General features: G+C 30.4%; 1 protein-coding gene across 1 annotated transcript; it reads left to right on the top strand.

The window, feature by feature from the left end:
* The first annotated feature begins 5,073 nt into the window (after positions 1–5,073).
* On the top strand, positions 5,074–12,171 carry LOC124919225 (putative calcium-transporting ATPase 11, plasma membrane-type). The gene is made up of 7 exons (XM_047459420.1): positions 5,074–5,358; positions 8,648–8,702; positions 8,780–10,707; positions 10,784–10,942; positions 11,036–11,207; positions 11,290–11,588; positions 11,701–12,171. Exons 1-7 carry the CDS (start codon positions 5,185–5,187, stop codon positions 11,995–11,997), a joined length of 3,084 nt encoding a protein of 1,027 aa, XP_047315376.1. The 5' UTR covers positions 5,074–5,184; the 3' UTR covers positions 11,998–12,171.
* Positions 12,172–19,322: the final 7,151 nt, after the last annotated feature.

Here is a 19,322-nt window from a genome sequence, read left to right as displayed (position 1 = left end):
GGTCTAATATGGGGTTAGCCAACGGTTTTTGCTTGGATGGGTCTGAAAAAGATAATTTGGTTGCAAAAAAGTTGGGTCTAACAAGGGTGGATAACATGAGTATTCAAGTCATTGATCCTGAACACGCCGGTCCTGGACACACTAAAACTACTCATGGCATTGGTCATATCTCTTCAAATGTGTTGGGTCAAATTATTTTGACTAAGTGTTGAAATAATTTATCTACTGATATTTTGATGATGAAATAATTTATGAGTTTTGATACAGGTGTATTAAGACAACATGTCTTTAGACTTGGATCTAATGAGGTTCATTAGACCAATTTTGATCTCCATTCGCATTAAGTTAGACGCAAGTCTAATGAAATTAGACGCTCAGTCTAACTCAACGGAGTTAGACGGGGCAGTCTAATAGTCGCATGAATTAGACGAGAGTCTAATAGAATTAGACGTATAGTCTAACTCATCGGAGTTAGACGTATAAGTCTAATAGACGTGTAAAGAATTAGACGGGTAGTCTAATGAATACACGGAATTAGACGCGAGTCTAATGGAATTAGATGTGCAGTCTAACTCATCGGAGTTAGACGTGTAAGTCTAATAGACGTGTAAAGAATTAGACGGGTAGTCTAATGAATACACGGAATTAGACGTGAGTCTAATGGAATTAGACGTACAGTCTAACTCATCGGAGTTAGACGTGTAAGTCTAATAGACGTGTAAAGAATTAGACGGGTAGTCTAATGAATACGCGGAATTAGACGTGGTAGTCTAACTCAGTGGAGTTAGACGTACCGGTCTAATGGTTATTATAATTAGACGGGTTGTCTAATTAATTGAAAGTTAGACGTGAGTCTAACTCCTTCAGATTAGTTTGAGGTAGAACCAGAATTAGACATGGTAGTCTAACTCAGTGGAGTTAGACGTACCCGTCTAATGGTTATGGATATTAGACGCAAGTCTAAGTACATTAGACCAGGCAGTCTAATAGACGTTTTTCATCAGAAGGAGTTGACTTATTTCATTAGACTGATCCGTCTAACTAAAATACGTCTAATGCTCTGTTCAAGTAGTACGCTTGAATCTAGAATTTCTCCTACCCACGTGCTATAGTTGTACCCTACTTCTGCTCCATTTTCTTGTGAAGATTAGTACAACAGATATATGCATCCAATCAAGGAATGCCACGTAAGAGAATTTTCCTCACATTACCCGTTTTGCAGGTACATCCCTGATAGATTATTCGGCGCACTACCAGTTCGGTACGGCCAAGATCCTTGTGCTCAGAGTCTGTTGTGTACAATGGAGGCTTTCCAATGGAAGAGCGCCACGTATCATTCTTGAAGATTCGACCGTTAGCTCCTGATCAGTATTTAACCAATCCTTAGAGCAACGGACGAAGCACCTGACCTTATTTTACGAGCGACCTAGCTAATTTCCGAACGAACAAGCATTCTGATTTTGTAGAAAGAGACTACTCAATCATCTTGTTTACTGAACTTACTTTCTTGAAGCTTCTTTCTGATTGTACTGTGTGTGAATCGAGAGAGAGAGCTAGAATCAAAAACACCATTAGTTGAGTGATATTCTTCATCTTCTTGTAATTGAACAGAAAGTGTTATGTTCAATAGTGAGCTAAGTGTGTGTAAACTGTATTTGATTCTTATCATATAGTGAATCCTTCCGTTGGTTGGAAGAAGGGGTGACGTAGGAAAGTTTCTCCGAACATCCATAAACAAACTGCTGTGTTCTTCATTTTCTGTCATCTTTTCATATTTCATTTCGTGCTTCAAACTCAAGTAAACAATTCCGCATTGAATCTGTTTCAAGTGTTTACACAAGTTTACGTAGAATAGAAAGCGAATTAAATCCTTAATAGGATTTCTTTCAAACCGTTTTTCATAAGCCTTCGTCCTTAGCCAGACCCCCGTCTCTATCGATAAAGCCGATCCCGGACGCGAGTTGTCTTCTATGCATAGGAAATGAAGAAACCATAGATCACCTATTCGGGAGCTGCTGTATTGCTTCGGAGTTTTGAGACAGATTCTATAAAAGGCTAGAGCTGATCAGTTTCCCGAGCGAATGGAATGAAATCAAAAAAACAACATTACTCAAAAACAAGGGAAATAGATTTGCAACAAGCGTGTTCAAGTGCGACTTTGGAGCAGTGGTGTATAACATTTGGCAAGAACGGAATGCAAGAGTATATGACAGAACCCGCAGGAGCATTGACGAGTTATGAAAAGATATTGTATCGGATTGCAGCGCCCTCGCGGGAACGTGGAGAAGAATTCCAAGCACGGAGCAGAACTGGAATATCTGTAGGAACTGGAAATTACCGTTTTTTAAACTCACTATAATTGAAAGCATTGTAAACAGATAATTCATTTACGTTTTTAGCTTTTTAGCTTTTATTCAGAATGTTACGATTTCAAAATCATTCTAGGCCTGTCTAGAATGATCTCTTAAACTCGTGGTTTTTTTTTTCCGTTTTTGGGAATTTTAATTAAATAACGTTAAGTCGTTTTTCCAAAAAAATATTTCAACTTGAAGAAAAATTCATAATCTTTTTCAAGCCTGGTCACCAAGAAACCAAATTCAAATAGAAAACATTTGGGTAGCATCTTACTAGGAGAGACAACAATTAGAATAATTGATTGGTATTGCTGTTGTATGCGTTTTGATATTGATATATTAAAAATTAAAATCTAAGAAGTAGCCAAAGTAACTTCAAATGGCTGGTTTTGCTGTTGTTTAATTTGAGTTTAAATTTCACAAAAAAAAAGGTTTACAAACAACACAACTCGTGATACTAATTCGTTGATTTTATTCTCATGTCTATATTAAAAGAGACCAGAAACAATTGCTTCTGAAACCTCTATCAAACAAGCTACATCATGTCTCAAAAATCATGTGAAATGAATCCAATAGATGCAGAGAAATAAGATCAAACTTACTTGTGAACAACCTCGTTAAATTTCCCCTTCTCGAATAACTGAAAGTATGAGAAACACCAATTTTATGTTCATCAAATTTGAAAGGAGTTGGAGAAGAAGGGAGTCATGCAAGAATAAATCACAAGTTAAAAAGGAGAGTAAGCGAATAAGAAGGTGATGATTTAAAGAGTTAATTTTTTTTTTTTTTGATAAAACGTTTTTCAATTTATTAATATATAATAATAAAATAAAATTTTAAAATAAAGAATATTTAATAAATTGAGTGACATAATAGATGAGAGAAGGTGAGATAATATTTGTTGGATTGAGTTAAACCGAACATTCTTAATTGAAAGAATATTTAAAATTATATTTAGCCCCACCAAGATAGTCCAGTGGTAAGAGTCAGCTTAAAAAACAAAATATCACGGATTTGATTTAATCTGAAAACACTTTGAGTTTAAACTGGGTCATAACTGTGAGGTATCATGCTAATTTTTTTTTTTAATTTCCTTCCTTATTTCAGAAATAAGTCAATAATTTTAATTGATCATGTGTTCTTAAATCATGACTCTCACTAATTTTTCTAAATAAATTGTGGGAGCAGATTTCCTATTTAAAATGCCAAAACCTTCCATCAAGTTTAATTTATATCACAGGCTTTGACATATAAAATGAATATTATGAAATAAGTGGATGTAAATATATGAAGCTGAACCAATCCGCTTCAAAGAAAACAATAAACTTGCAATAAATATATGATGCTTCCACTTTGGTATCTTTTTATTATTAAAATTAGTTAAACCTTAAGAAAAACTCATTGCATCATGTTATGTTAAGAGCAAAAACTATATGATTAAGGCTATCTAGTTCGTGACTCCAAATTTATAATGAAAAGAGTACGTAAATAATTAAACAATAAAAGAAAGAATAAATTTAGCCACATAGATTGCAATATTGGAATTATTATTATTGTTCAATAGATTAAATTACAAAAATAAAAGTACATTCTACTAAAAATATCTCTGAGTATTAAAAAAAATCTCATAAAAAATTGAAATAGTAAAATAATTGCAGTTGATATCAAGTCTTAATTATCAAAGCCGACATAGATGTTTTCGGAGTGTTTGTTGTTTGACTTCACAATCTTGTAGGGTGTAACTAATAAAAAAAATGTGATAAAAAAAAAGAAGTTAAACATATAGTCAACAAACATACTTAACTAGACGCAAAATTTGTCACATAGGCTCAAACTCAAGATCTCTCAAGGAGGATGAAGATATCCACCTGATAAAATGTGATCACAAAGAGTTAAACATATAGTCCACAAACACACTTAACCAAACGCAGAACTTGTCGCCCGACGGACTCGAACCCAGGATCACTCAAAGAGACTATGGATATCCACATCTTGTTGCCGTCAGTTTAGAAGAGGGGGATAAAAAAAATGTGGCTACGCTCGCAAACACACTTAACAATTTAACAAACTTATTAAAATTTATCGTTTGACGGACTCGAACCTAAAACATCTAAAAGAGGATGGAGATATAGTTATATACACTTCTGATTGTCATTAAACTAGAAAAGATGATTCAAATGTGACCACAAGAGGTTAAACACATGACTCGCAAACATTCTAATAACAAAGACTTGACCTTGTTTAGAAACGTTTAGAGTTGAAGTGAAACTATAGTTAAAGGAACGAACGTTATTAAATTTGTTAATATATACATAATTAAAAATATTTCAAACATAATAAAATATTATAAAAATATAATTTTAAGTAAATTAAAAAAAAATCAGATCCAATCCAACCAAAATCGAGTCCGAAGCTAATCAAAGACTTGATCCAAAACAAACAAGGAATATCTGGTTGTCTCATTGATTCGCTTCCATCTAGTTTGAATTCTCTATGAATTTTGTTAGTGGTAATGTTATTATACTAAAAGTTTTTAATTTTACTAGACATGACATGTAAAAAATTAATTATATTTATCATAAAAGAATGAAAAAAAAAAATCAATAAAGAGATATTTTGAAAAGTTTATTAAAAAGAAATAAAAAAGAACTAAATAAATAAATGAGTCTCACTCGCTATCCACCTATAAAGAACTGGGGTTTGGATATCTAATCTTCCGAAGAGTCGCGTTCTATCTTTTTCTCTCTCTCTCTCCCCCGGCGTTCTATTCTATCCAATCGCTTGACGAATTTCTATGTACATATAGACTTAATTAGACTTGTTCTTCAAGATGGAGAAGCTACTGCTAAAGGATTTCGACATTCCTTCGAAGAATCCGTCTGAAGAAGCTTTGAATAGATGGAGATCTGCCGTAACAATCGTCAAAAATCGCCGTCGTCGCTTCCGTGGAATCGCAGATCTGGTCAAAAGAGGTCTTGCAAAAGAAAAGATCCAGAAGATTCAGGTTCGTTCTATCTCCTTTACTTCGCTTATCTTACAAATTTTGAAACAGATCTTAACGATACAGATTAATTTCCAACTCTCTTATCTCATTAGAACTGAAAATGCGTAACTGTTTCAGAAAACAAATCTGCTTCCTCTGGATCCACTCATTTCAATTCATAGTTAAGCATTTGCGATGAATTTCTGGACAAGTTTAGGATTTGTGATGATTTTCATTCAGTACGACTGGAAATTTGTGATAAGTTTTCAACCGTGGTTGGTTAACTTTTTGCTTTTAAAACCATTTTCTATTTAAAATTTTTGTTTTAGATTTTAAAATTATCTATATACAAATTTTGAGTCATTTTCATAATTTATTTTAGCAAAAATAGATTGACTAAATGTTTTGACAAGACTATGCAACTTTTTATTTTTTAAAGTTTTTTTAATATATATTAGAGATATATAATATTTAACAATAAAATTAGTAAATTAAATAAATTAATTTATTAGTTAGTTAGTTATTTTCAATTTTCTTAAGTGGGGCCATAATAAGAGTCTTTCTCTAAATTAAAAAATAAAAATTTGAAAGAAAATGAAGATGTCACAAATTGGGGGAAACAAATATATTTCAAGATATTGATAGAAAAAATAATTCTTAAATGTTTATGGTGAAAGAACTAATTTAATGGAAAAAAATGATATAATTACATTATAAAATCATTTAAAACACTAGAATTTAAATTTACTATTAGTAAGATCAAATGAATAATTTACCCTGAAATAAACTATAATTTAAATAATTTCAATCCAAACAGTCTCTTAGAGGATATCCTTGTTAGATTCAGATTTGAGGACTAAGCTGATATTATTCATTTAATACAACTATATATATTTTAAATAATTACATTCAAATGTGACATACACGTTGTACCGACTATCTTCCCATTCACTTATAAAATGCAGCCATGTTATCTAATTATAATTGTATTTTATTATTTAGATTGATTTAGAAAACAATATTATATTGTGTAAAAATTATAATTTTTTGACTAAGGATATGAAAAAATTATAAGGATTAAAATATAATTTGAATCAATTATTCAAATTTGTTGAACAAGTGGTTCAAAATTCAACTACTTTATTTGTTCTTACAGAGAAAAAGTATAGTTGAATTTTGTACAGTGAAATTTGATAGTCCAACCATATAATTACTAATCGACCCTTTTATTACTATAATTTTTTTAGGATATTTAATTATAAATTTATTGAATATATTGTACAAAATAATAATTTCCCAAGGGTCCACCACAATGTTTTGCATCAGATTCCATAATAACATTATAGAGAATATGAACATTCCAGTAAATTAAAGAAGATAAGATAAATATATTTTTTAAATTATATTTATTTGGATGCATATATATAGGTACATGTATATACACTTCCATTTATAAAAAATAAAATAAAAATATGATTTACTTTTAATTTTATTTGAGATTTTAATAAAAAATATTAAAACTGAATAAATCTTATTTTTTCTTAACTTTTTAATAAATAAATATTTCCTCTTATCAACTCTAGTTTAAATTTATATTATTATAATAAATAGTCTATTAAAGGGTAAAATAGTAAAAAAAAAACCAATAAATTACAACCACATGTATTATTTCATTATAGGCTAAAGATGCTTTTTAATTTTATTGTCTTATTTTCTTGTCAATATTACTCTATTGATCCAGACTTGTCACTATTTTTTCTACACCCTTCTATTGTATTTTAGTTTTATATTTTAAAAGCTATCACAACTAATATTTAAATAATATTTTGGTCGATAATTGAACTGAAGCCTTAAAAGTTTGTTTGATGAGAGGTTATCATTATATATATATATTTTTTTTTTTTTTTTTTTTTTTTTTTTTTTTTTTTTTTTTTTTTTTAGAAAAAACTCTTATTTAATAAAAAATTTAAGTAATTTGAATTTTTAAAACTATTTTTTTTTAAAGTCTGGAAACGATTATTTTGTGTAGTGGGCTCCACATAAGTTTTCAATTTTAATTCTGTCTGTGGCACTTAATTCTCTTTTGTACTAGTAGGACCAAGACTTTAATTTAAGACCCCTAGTTTAAAAAAAAATCAATATAAAAAAAAGTCATTTCATTCATCGAAAGTAATTAATTTGATAAAGAATAATAATTATTATTAAATATATATTTAAAATAAATAATAAAATAAAATAATAAAATCCACTCATAAAGTATATGAACCAATTACAAAAGTTTAGGTCTTGTTAGGATGGTTTTTTTTTGGAAAAAATTTAGAGAGAAAAAAGTAATGATCGATGATGATTTTGAGGAGGTAATAATTATTTTTGATAAAAAGAATTAAAAATATTGATATGAATAAAATAAAAAATAATAATTTAAAATAGAGGGTATTTTAGTATTTTAATTAATGAAATGAGTGATATGATTGTTGATAAGTGATTTGATTGAAAAATTAATTTGTAATAGGATTTAAAAAAAAAAAAAAAAAAAAAAAAAAAAAAAACTTCAAAAGTGGAATGAATGAAATAATGGCCTTAAAGTCCACATGAGACGAAGTTTCCTGGAAACTTCACTCCTGGGGCTTGTTTGGTTTGTGAGTTTTTTCTAACAAAATTTAGTGGGAGATATATTATCATTAACTATTTATTTACCTTCCTTTTTCTTATTTTCATGTAATAAATCATAATTCTAAAATAATAATAATAATAATAATAATAATAATAATAAATGCCAACTGTTTATCATATAAAATATTGATCAAAAACAAAATTAAATTTCAAACAAGGCTGACGGTTGTCGGTTATTGATGACATAGTGTATGGTCCATATTGACTAATACAATCAAAATGAACAGGCTGACAATACAACTAGACAGTTTTGATTAAAAAATATAAATATAAATATAAATACTATGCATAATGCACAACCAAGCCAAATGGACGGGTTGTTCAATATTGATATAAAACATTGTTTATTGTTTGTATTATTTGAAAATGTGCAATAACACTGTTAATATAATTTGAAATATATAATAATTGATATTCAACAGAAATGACTATTTAATTCAAAATAGTATGATGTTTATAATTGCATGAGAGTATGGTTCTTGACTTGACTCGCCTTGTAAATATTTGAAAAACTCACATAAAAGAGCTCTTGAAGCTAATAACTGCAATTGTTCCAGAAGCAGTTCAGTTATTTTTTGCATGTTTTTTTACAGTTCTTTTGTCACTGATTCTATTTGTTTATCAAATTGTCTATTAGGAACAATTGCGTATTCTAATCGTGGTTCAGAAAGCAGCTCTCATTTTGATTGAAGGTACCTCGACATTGTTTATATTTCACCTTAAAGTGTTTAGAAAGAAAATAAAAACATTTTCTTTTGGTATAATATAGGTGGAGGTGTGGGGAAGGAGCTATCTGATGAAGCTAGAGAAGCAGGCTTCAAGATCCACCCAAACGAACTCGCATCTTTTGTGCGTTCCCACAACATTAAACAACTAAAATCGCTTGGGGGAGTTGAGGGTATAGCCTCGAGAATCAATGTCTCATTTGATGAAGGCGTTAAGCAAACTGATATTGCCATCAGACAAAATGTTTATGGAGTGAATAAATATGCAGAGGCTCCTTCAAAAGGTTTTTGGACATTTGTTTGGGATGCACTTCATGATATAACACTTATAATCCTTATGGTATGTGCTGTTGTTTCGATTGGTGTCGGTTTAGCCACAGAAGGCTGGCCTAGTGGCATGTATGATGGAGTTGGAATCCTCCTTAGTATATTCTTGGTTGTGTTCGTCACTGCTATTAGTGATTACAGACAATCATTGCAGTTTAAGGATTTAGATAAGGAGAAGAAGAATATTATTGTTCAAGTCACCCGAGATGGGTATAGGCAAAAAGTGTCCATTTTTGATTTGGTGGTTGGTGATGTTGTGCATTTATCGATAGGTGATCAAGTTCCTGCTGATGGGATATTCATATCGGGGTATAGTTTGTTGATCGATGAATCAAGCTTGTCGGGTGAAAGTGAACCTGTTAATATAGACAAGACGAAACCTTTCCTTCTTGGTGGGACTAAAGTGCAGGATGGTTCGGGTAAAATGTTGATTACAACTGTCGGTATGAGGACCGAATGGGGTAAGTTGATGGAAACCTTGAGTGAAGGAGGTGAAGACGAGACCCCATTGCAGGTGAAGCTAAATGGTGTTGCTACTGTTATTGGGAAGATCGGTTTGGGTTTTGCTGTTTTAACGTTTGTAGTTCTCTTGATAAGGTTTCTAGTGACTAAAGCTATCAATGGTGAATTCACTCAATGGTCTTCTTCGGATGCGCTCCAGCTTTTAAACTATTTCGCTACTGCTGTTACTATAATCGTGGTTGCAGTTCCTGAGGGGCTGCCACTTGCTGTTACACTTAGTCTGGCTTTTGCTATGAAGAAGTTGATGAGCGAAAGGGCCCTCGTTAGACATCTGGCTGCTTGCGAGACTATGGGTTCGGCTACATGCATTTGCACGGATAAAACAGGTACTTTAACCACGAACCAGATGGTGGTTACGAAGATATGGTTATGTGAAAACGAGAAAGAAGTTAAGGATGATGAAAACCAAGAAAATATATCTGGAAACGTTGCGGAGTTGCTATTGCAGGCGATATTTCAGAACACGGGATCGGAGATTGTGAAAGGGAAAGATGGGAAGGAATCAATTTTAGGGACACCCACTGAATCAGCTTTACTTGGGTATGGTTTGAAAATGGGCGGGGATTTCTTTGCTCAGCGGCGGGAAATTAGTATCTTGAAAGTTGAACCGTTTAATTCGGTTAAGAAGACAATGTCTGTTCTTGTGGCGCTTCCAAACGGGTCTCAGAGAGCGTATGTTAAAGGTGCGTCCGAGATTATTTTGAAAATGTGTGATAAGATGGTTATCGGAGATGGGGAAGTTATTAGTATGTCGAATGAACAGGAAATGTTTGTTACCGATGTTATTAATAGATTTGCGTCTGAAGCACTTAGAACTCTTTGTTTGGCTTATAAAGATGTTAATGATGATGATATTAACGATGGTCCAATTCCGGATTGTGAGTATACATTGATAGCGCTTGTTGGGATTAAGGATCCTGTTCGACCGGGTGTTAAGGATGCGGTTAAGAGTTGTTTGGATGCTGGGATAAGTGTTCGAATGGTCACTGGAGATAATATAAACACGGCTAAAGCCATTGCTAAAGAATGTGGAATACTTACCGATGGTGGTTTGGCTATAGAAGGGCCTGATTTTCGCAATAAATCTCCTGCAGAACTGAGGGAAATCATTCCCAAAATTCAGGTTTTCATTTTTATAGAGAACATTTTTTGGAGTTTTTTTTGTTATCCTAAATAGCTTGGATATGAAACAAATGTAGGTTATGGCTCGATCGCTTCCTTTGGACAAACACATGCTGGTGACCAACCTGAGGGGTATGTTTAGAGAGGTTGTCGCGGTTACTGGCGATGGAACAAACGATGCTCCTGCTTTACATGAATCTGATATTGGGCTTGCTATGGGTATTGCTGGAACAGAGGTTTGATTTTGATTTTGATTTTGATTTTGATTTGAATAACTGTTTCATTTTTGTTTTTTGGTTGGTTAATTTGATATGGGGGTATAAATTTAGGTTGCCAAAGAAAATGCTGATGTGATCATATTGGATGACAATTTCAAGACTATAGTAAATGTGGCGAAATGGGGACGGGCTGTGTACTTAAACATTCAGAAATTCGTGCAGTTTCAGTTAACAGTCAATGTCGTTGCTCTTGTGCTGAATTTCGCATCCGCGTGTATCACAGGTTGGTGCGCCTCCAAATTTCAGTGGTTCATTTGAAAACACGTTGATAAATCTTTTAATTAAAAGTTGATAAATTAAAACAGGATCTGCACCACTTACTGCTGTTCAATTGCTGTGGGTAAACTTAATAATGGACACTCTTGGAGCATTAGCACTGGCTACTGAACCACCACATGATGGGCTGATGCAAAGGCCTCCTGTTGGGAGAGGAGAAAGTTTTATAACCAAGATCATGTGGAGGAATATTCTCGGTCAGAGTGCTTACCAATTGATTGTGTTAGGACTTCTCACTTTCGACGGAAAGAATATTCTCCGGCTAAAAGGCTCCGATTCTACAGCTATTCTCAACACCTTCATTTTCAACACCTTCGTCTTCTGCCAGGTATTATTGTCCATGCTAAAATACATGAGACTAGGTGATAATAGTCTAGATTTAAATATACATACTAATGAACTAGATTAGATAGATATGATAATGTTGTATTATTTTTCAGGTATTTAACGAGATAAACAGTCGAGACATGGAGAAAATAAATGTTTTCAAGGGTCTTTTCAGCAGCTCTGTCTTCTTGATCGTCATAGCTGCAACGGTAGCATTCCAAGCCATCATAGTAGAATTCCTTGGGACATTTGCCAGCACGGTTCAATTAAGTTGGCAGTTATGGCTTCTAAGCATCATAATTGGTGCAATAGGTCTGCCAATATCCGTCGTCTTAAAGTGCATACCAGTTCAAAATTCGTCATCGCCTAAGCACCATGACGGTTATGATCTAATTCCCGGTGAAGCCTAAATAGCTTGATGAATAAACATGATATCCGGTAACATCAAACTTTTCTAACTTAAAAGAAAAATCAAGATTTGTTAACAGGGCAAGACATTTTGAGTTTGAGTTACTTTATGATTATCTCGATATTCTTCAACAGCTTTTCAATGTTTAGTTGACATGAATTTCTTTTAAGTTACATTTTGCGGAGCATGCCACATACTTTATGCATCAATTTATAATATGTCAAAATTTTATGTTGTCAAAATTTTATCTTATAGATTATGCTTATTTTGTTTAGTCAGTGTTTTAAACGGCGGTAGACTGGAGCGAGGCGGTAAGTAACTGTCTACTGCCTCGAGTGCTTAGGTGGTACCTAAGCCGTTAGAAATATTTTCACTATATAAATATAAATAAATTTAAATGTAAATATAATAAAGATATTATACTTACTTTTTCACTAAAAGTCTAAATTAATGTTCATAACTTATTTAACGTAATAACATTTAAAAAAATAAGATTATAAACATAATTAATCTTCTAAATTATTATACATGCACCCGATAAGTTATATTTATAATTCGGGAAGAATGTCAATTTTACTATCGAACTATAACGCAATATTCACGTATATCACTGAACTAATTTTTGTTCGTTCATACCATTGTACTTGAGTTTAATGTTTATTTATATCACTGCTAGACAAAAAATATCCAAATCTGTTAAGTTTTCTGTTAAATGATGACACGTATGATTAACATGTCATCTTTTTTAAAATTAATATATATATTATATATTTATTTTTAATTACTATTTTAAATAATAAAACTTAATTTACATTTTCAAAGATATTAATCAAATAAATTGAAGCATAAATAATAATTCATTTTTTTTAATTAATATATTTTCAACATTTATTTTTGTTAATATTTTTAAATAATAAAATTCTTTAATAAAAATAAATGTTAAAAATATATTAATAAAAAAATTGAATTATTATTATTGTCTCTCAAAATGTCTATATTGTTTGGTTAATGTCTATGAAAATATAAAAGTTTTATTATTTAAAAATTATGAATAAAAAAGTATAATATATATTAATTTTAAAAAAATGACATATCAATCACATGTGTTATCATTTAACGAAAAACTTAATGGACTTGGATGTTTTTGTTAACCACTGATATAGATGAACATTAAGTTCAACTACAGTGGTATGAACGAACAAAAATTAGTTCAGTGATATACGTGAATATTTCGTTATAGTTCGATGATAAAGTTGACATTCTTCCCTTTATAATTCTATCATCATTGGACTTAAATGAAACACTTTCTTCATATTCCTTGTCTGATGTATCTAAATGTTGGGTTCTGCAAAAACAAAACCACGGATCTTCTTAAAAATGAAATCATGCTTTCAAATAAAAAAAAATGATTACACTAGAAATGATTGAAATACTCTACAATTAAAAATTCTCACAACCTCTCTATCTAGATTAGTCAAAGATAAAGAAAAATAAAAAAACCTTAGATATGTTTACTCTCTCTCTCTCTCAACTTTACTTTAAAAGAAAAATACTAAAAAATGTATTTATGCCTAACCCGTTTTCATAACAGAAAATTATGATCCGTTCACTTACCCGGAAGATAAAACCCCACCTAATGGCAAGAAACACCTCAACAATTCTCACACTTCCGAGCCATAGGAGAATGTTGCTATAAACATTTATCATTGTGATACCCCTGTCAGAACCATACCGGTTTGAACACAACATATCTCATTCTTACCTTTTGTCAAACTCTTTGTCATCATATCTGACACGTTCTCATTCGTATGCACTTTCTCCAAGTATAACTTCTCGAGTACTTCACGGATCAAATGTTATTTTCTTTTGATGTGTTTTGAATGTGAATGAAATTTTGATTCTTGCTCACATTTATAACACTTTGTGAGTCACTAAACACCACACACCTGTCTTGTCTTAATTTAAAAAATTATTTATTTTAAAACAGAGTCGCTAATTGATTTTTTTGAAAATCAATAAAAATAGCATACGTGTACAAATGTATTGACTATAATTTCTTTTAGTTCGTACTTTGTTAATATTCTAAAAAGGCTTTCGCGTTTCATCCATCATACCCGTTTTAAAAACGGTCTCAACTTATAAATTTAGTTTTTGAAAATTGGTTGTACAATATTTTATTTTGACCGATTATACTTCCGATCCTAAGCATACAATATGTTAGTGCATTATTTAAATAATTGTAAAAACAATTATTTAAATATTGGTAAATGTTGATGATGATAACTTATAGAGGAAAGTGCCTAAATAACATTAATCATTTAAAAGCATTAGGGTTTAAACATAAATCACAAACAAGCCTTTATCAAAAAAATTTTTTTGTGGAAATATCCCAAAAATATTTTGAAATCATTTTCTAATTTTTCGGTATTTTAAGAAAATGGTTTGAGGTTCCAAAATTATAAAAATAACTTTATAATATTGAAAAGGGAATCAAACATGCCTTAGAATCGGTGTCCTAGGCATTGGGTTCATTTTCACATGTCGGGGTTTAGGACCCTCGATCGAACCCATTAGTTCGGGCTAAGAGTCTCGGTCGTGGTGTTAAGGACTCTCAGTCCTTAGTTGGGATTATCGGTTGGGGTGTAAAATCCACCAGACCTAGGATAGCCCTAGGCTAACTTTATCAGTCATAGATTTGGTAATTCTCGCTCGAGGTTGAGATTCCTCGTTTCTAGGTTTAACCACTCGATCGGACCTCTTAGTCCTAGGTGGAAGCCATCGGTACTAAGTTCGGGAGTTCTTGGTCCTATGTCTAACCTCTTGCCTAACTGAAGAACATCGGACGGACCTCTCGGTCCTAGAGAACAAGCCTCGGTCGGGCTTGTCTGTCCTAGGTTATGTTTCTCGGTAGGACCTACCGACGAATGAAAGAGAGTCGGTTAGTTGAAGAAAGGAAAACTTGGCTTCCTAAGCTGGATCAATTGTCTTGGAAGTCTGAGCCAAGTTTTCTAAGGCGTCGCAACAATAGTCCGTTCTTTTACCAACCATGCAAACAGAAGTGTTAGGATTATGAGGACAATCTGAAAAGATTTCGAACTAGGAAAACCTCTGTATAAATCTGGATTGGTAAAGGGTTCGGGAAAGTCAAAGCATTTGGTGCTTTGTCCCTCCCGGATGAACTGTACATTCAAGGTTGGTGGAACAACTATGCGTCATTTCGATATCCTTTCCTTGCGGATTTCTTCGAATCTTGTAGGAATGTATCCTAGACCGGGCAATCCATGTTACAACATGGTTGCGGGAATGATGGCATGCCATTGGCATTTGGGTCTAAGCCCATGCCAGGAAAATATTCCATGTTGCGTATCATTCTAATGGAGGGGAGGTTTAACGTACTAAAGTTAGGGTGTTTGTGTGATCAATTTTAAAAACATTTTTTATCAACGAGTTTGAATAAATCCGAGACGCTCTTTAAAAGTTGATTTTGAAAAATGTGAGTGAATTAATTTTAAGGTTATTAGAAATTAAAGTTGAAAACCGAGACTTTATAAATGACTCCATAACTTACTTTTCCGAATAATCTGAAAGAGATTGAGAGTTTTTTAATGGGAAGTCGTAGGCTTTCATTAGATTTTTCAATATTAATTAATCTCACGACTAAAGAGTCACCACTTAAATTAAAAAATTAGAAAATTAAGAGAGTGAGTTCGGTGTTTGGTTACGTGTGAGAAATGGTGTTTTAGACGCTATGTCTCACAACGCCCCTAAGGTTTTACCAGTTAATATTGACCGTTTTTTAAATTTCTTACGCTTTACAATTTAAATTTTTCTATTTTTTAACATCTCACAAGTTTGAATGCAAGAAAAGACAAAGAAGGAAATAGATAATCCTAAAAGCCTTTGTTATTATTTATAGAGAGAATCATTTGAAATTGAATTAATTTGAATTGTAATATTAGTTTTTGAAATAATGCGTAAAATGTTATAAAAATTATGCAAATTTAATGCAAAATTTGAAAATATATTATATAGAATTATGTAAATCGTGCATTTCAAATAATGTAAATGAAGTTGTATAAGTTATTGTTAATAATAATGCCAAGTTGTGAACAAGGTAATTGCAAGAATAATTACAGTATTATTAATAATATAATTTTAGCTGTGACAATGCAAAAAAAGTTGTAGATCAATTATATAAGTATAATGCAAATGATAATGCTATAATATTAAAATATTATATAAATTGAGCAATATAAATAGAATTACAAACTAAATAATGCAAATCGAATTACAGAAATATTTGTAATTGATTATGCAAATTAAAAATATATATATTGCGAAGTGTATTGCATTACGAAATTTAATAAGTTATTGCAAATAGTATTGAATTACATACTTTTATAAACTAATTCAGTTTTGTAAGAATATGAGTTTCATACAGATAGTATAGGTATTGCAATTTTTGTTGAATATACGTTTCATATCATATAGATAATGTAGGTATGAAAATTTAATCTACTTTTCATAGAAATATGCAAAGTTTATTGATTAATTTTCATATATTTGTTGTTTATAAGTTATTGCAATTTATGTTAAATATATTTTTATTATTTAATAGATTTAGCTTATTAGAATTTTTATTGTAAAACAACGAATTTATTAATAAAACATATATTGCAAAACCTATACCAAATATATATTAACCATTTAGAAAAAAGATTTTTAACATTAATATACTTGGATTGAATGAAAATGATGTTGAAACAAGTAAACAATAATTCAAATCTGCCACTGGGTATTTGCAATGTTTAGTTAAGAAAATTGTTAAAGTCCATGTTTAATGCAACGTTTTGAATGCAAAGAGGATTAAGTGACAATTTTTTTAAAATTAACATTTTTTTAGTTTTTATTTTTATTTTCATTCAACAAATTATCATTAATAATTCTCTGAATTGATGCATCTTTAACACTCTCTCACCGATTATATATATTATGATTTTTATCTTCTATCATATGTTTCTTCAACTCTAACATTGATGTGAAGATTAATTTACTATGTTAGTCTCCAATTAGAAACTAATTTCTCAGTGTTTATGGTTGATAAATGTAACTAAATTGCTTTGAAATGATTAAGAATGTGTAACCTCTTGAAAAATAAAATAAAATTGTTGTTGAAATATGTTCTTTAATTCATTTTTGAAGGCTTGTTGAATATTAATTTGATATAATGTTTTGGGTTTAGTCTGTTGAACTATTGGTGAATTAATTCAAGTTTAATTGAGTTTTAGTTTTAAGAAGAATTTGTATTTTATTTATAAAAAATTTCAATGCATAATAATATCGTCCCTTCTAATTTTAAATCTTGAACTAGCTTATAATTTTCTTGAATAATTAAATCAAAGTAAAAGTCTTTAAATTTTATTGCTCAATATCTTACCTATGGTGTATTCATATTTGTTTCATTTATAAAGATGGTCAGGATAAAAAAAAAGATGAAAAAGAAAAAAAAAGAGGGTAATCTTGAACTTGTGATAACCGAACTTGAATTTGAGTTAAGCTCAAAATTGTTTTTAATGTGCTGACATATTTATCATTTTGTAAATCAAGATTTGTTGTCCACTTGCAAGTTGTATAACAGGAAACTTAGAAGTAATAAAAATATATAATACACAATTTAGATTATCTAGTTTATTTGAAACAAAATCATGTTAAAGTATCTTATCCATTATTAATATTATTTGTTGGCATCAGAAATTTACATTTGAATTTGATGTAAATTATTTATATTCATTTTTAACGAGTCCAAGCATATTATAACGTTCACTAGTTTTTTAATATCTTTTATTAATGAAATCGTTAACGAGAGAGTTTTAAATAATTTGAATGACAGATTCTATTAAATTAAAAGTAATTTAATTATCTTGAAATTTAATAGTTATTTTCTACTCTGGAATGGTGTGCTCTTAATATTAAAAATTTTAAACGACAATTAATTTTAGATGCTCATATATTCACATAATATATATAATAACTATTAATTTTAAATTATTAGGTTCTCGCACTATATCGATTTGAATTTTGGTGTTAGTATATGAGTCGGGTAAATAAACCATCCATTCCATTAACAAAAGGATCTGCAATTTAAGTTTTTTGATTCTAAAGCATGCTTTGATTGTTTTTAATTGTTTATCAAGATAAACATGTTACCATTTGTTTAGGACATATATATGATTAGATTAGGTTGATAGTTTGATAGACCTTATGCATGTCCTTAATTGATGATATACGTCTACATTATTGATAGATGATGATTAGGATTAGAACTTGATACTTTTTTTAAATGTCAACTTAGGGCCTTGTTGGGTACTAGGTTATTTAAATAATATTGGGTTATTTAAAAAGTTAGGATTGGTGATGGTTTTGAGGAACATTTGAGATTTGAAATTGCTTTTAATATATGAAATCTTAATAACTTTTTTAAATCAAAATTTTCTTGTTTTAATCATAAACTTTAAAATATAGAGAGATTTGGAATTCAAAGTTCAAAAATATTTGTAAACTTATTTTTGTTGAAAATTTTTTGTACTTTACATTTATTCTTTTGATTGGATTAGCTAGAAACTCAGATTCTTAAAATTCTAAATATTTACAAATCTAAGTATGAATAAAACTCAAAAACTAAAAAATGTAAATTAACTAGTAATAGTACAGTTAAAATGGGAACTTTGAAGTAATAAAACATTTATAATACACAATTTATATTATCTAGTTTATATGAATCAAGAACTTTTATTTTAAAAACATGTTTAAAGTATTATATCTTAGTTTTAACAAATTCAAATCCATGTCCATGTATGCTGAAAATTAATCTTTCAATTATTTTATTCTTTGACCAAAGAAAAAAATGACAATCTTCTATAGAAACGGTCAAAATGATGTTCTTCCTAAATGCAAACGGTTAATTAAAACCTTAAAGAAAGATTACTTCATTGTTTGACATTTTCACATAATAAGATATTAGATTAATTATTATTTAGCATGAACAATTTAGTTTTTTCACTATTCATTAAAACTATATAGAATCATGAGTTATCAGATCTATGATTTTACATCTAATAATATTTTTCAGCTTTTGGCCATCTAGGGTTGTAAGCAAAACCAATCTGAATTGGTCTGAACCAAAAGTCAACCAAATCGAATAACTAAGAATAACTAAGAAGGATCTAGATCTAAATTATTTAAAAAACAAATCACTGCATGCATTGATTTCACTAGACAATTTATCTAACTTCTACCAATTTCATCTCTATTAGGTCTCAAACAAAA

The sequence above is a fragment of the Impatiens glandulifera genome, chromosome 1, assembly GCF_907164915.1.
Source record: "Impatiens glandulifera chromosome 1, dImpGla2.1, whole genome shotgun sequence".
NCBI lineage: Eukaryota > Viridiplantae > Streptophyta > Magnoliopsida > Ericales > Balsaminaceae > Impatiens > Impatiens glandulifera.
Note: the sequence above shows the minus strand (reverse complement) of the source record. Positions and strands in the feature narration are given on the sequence as shown.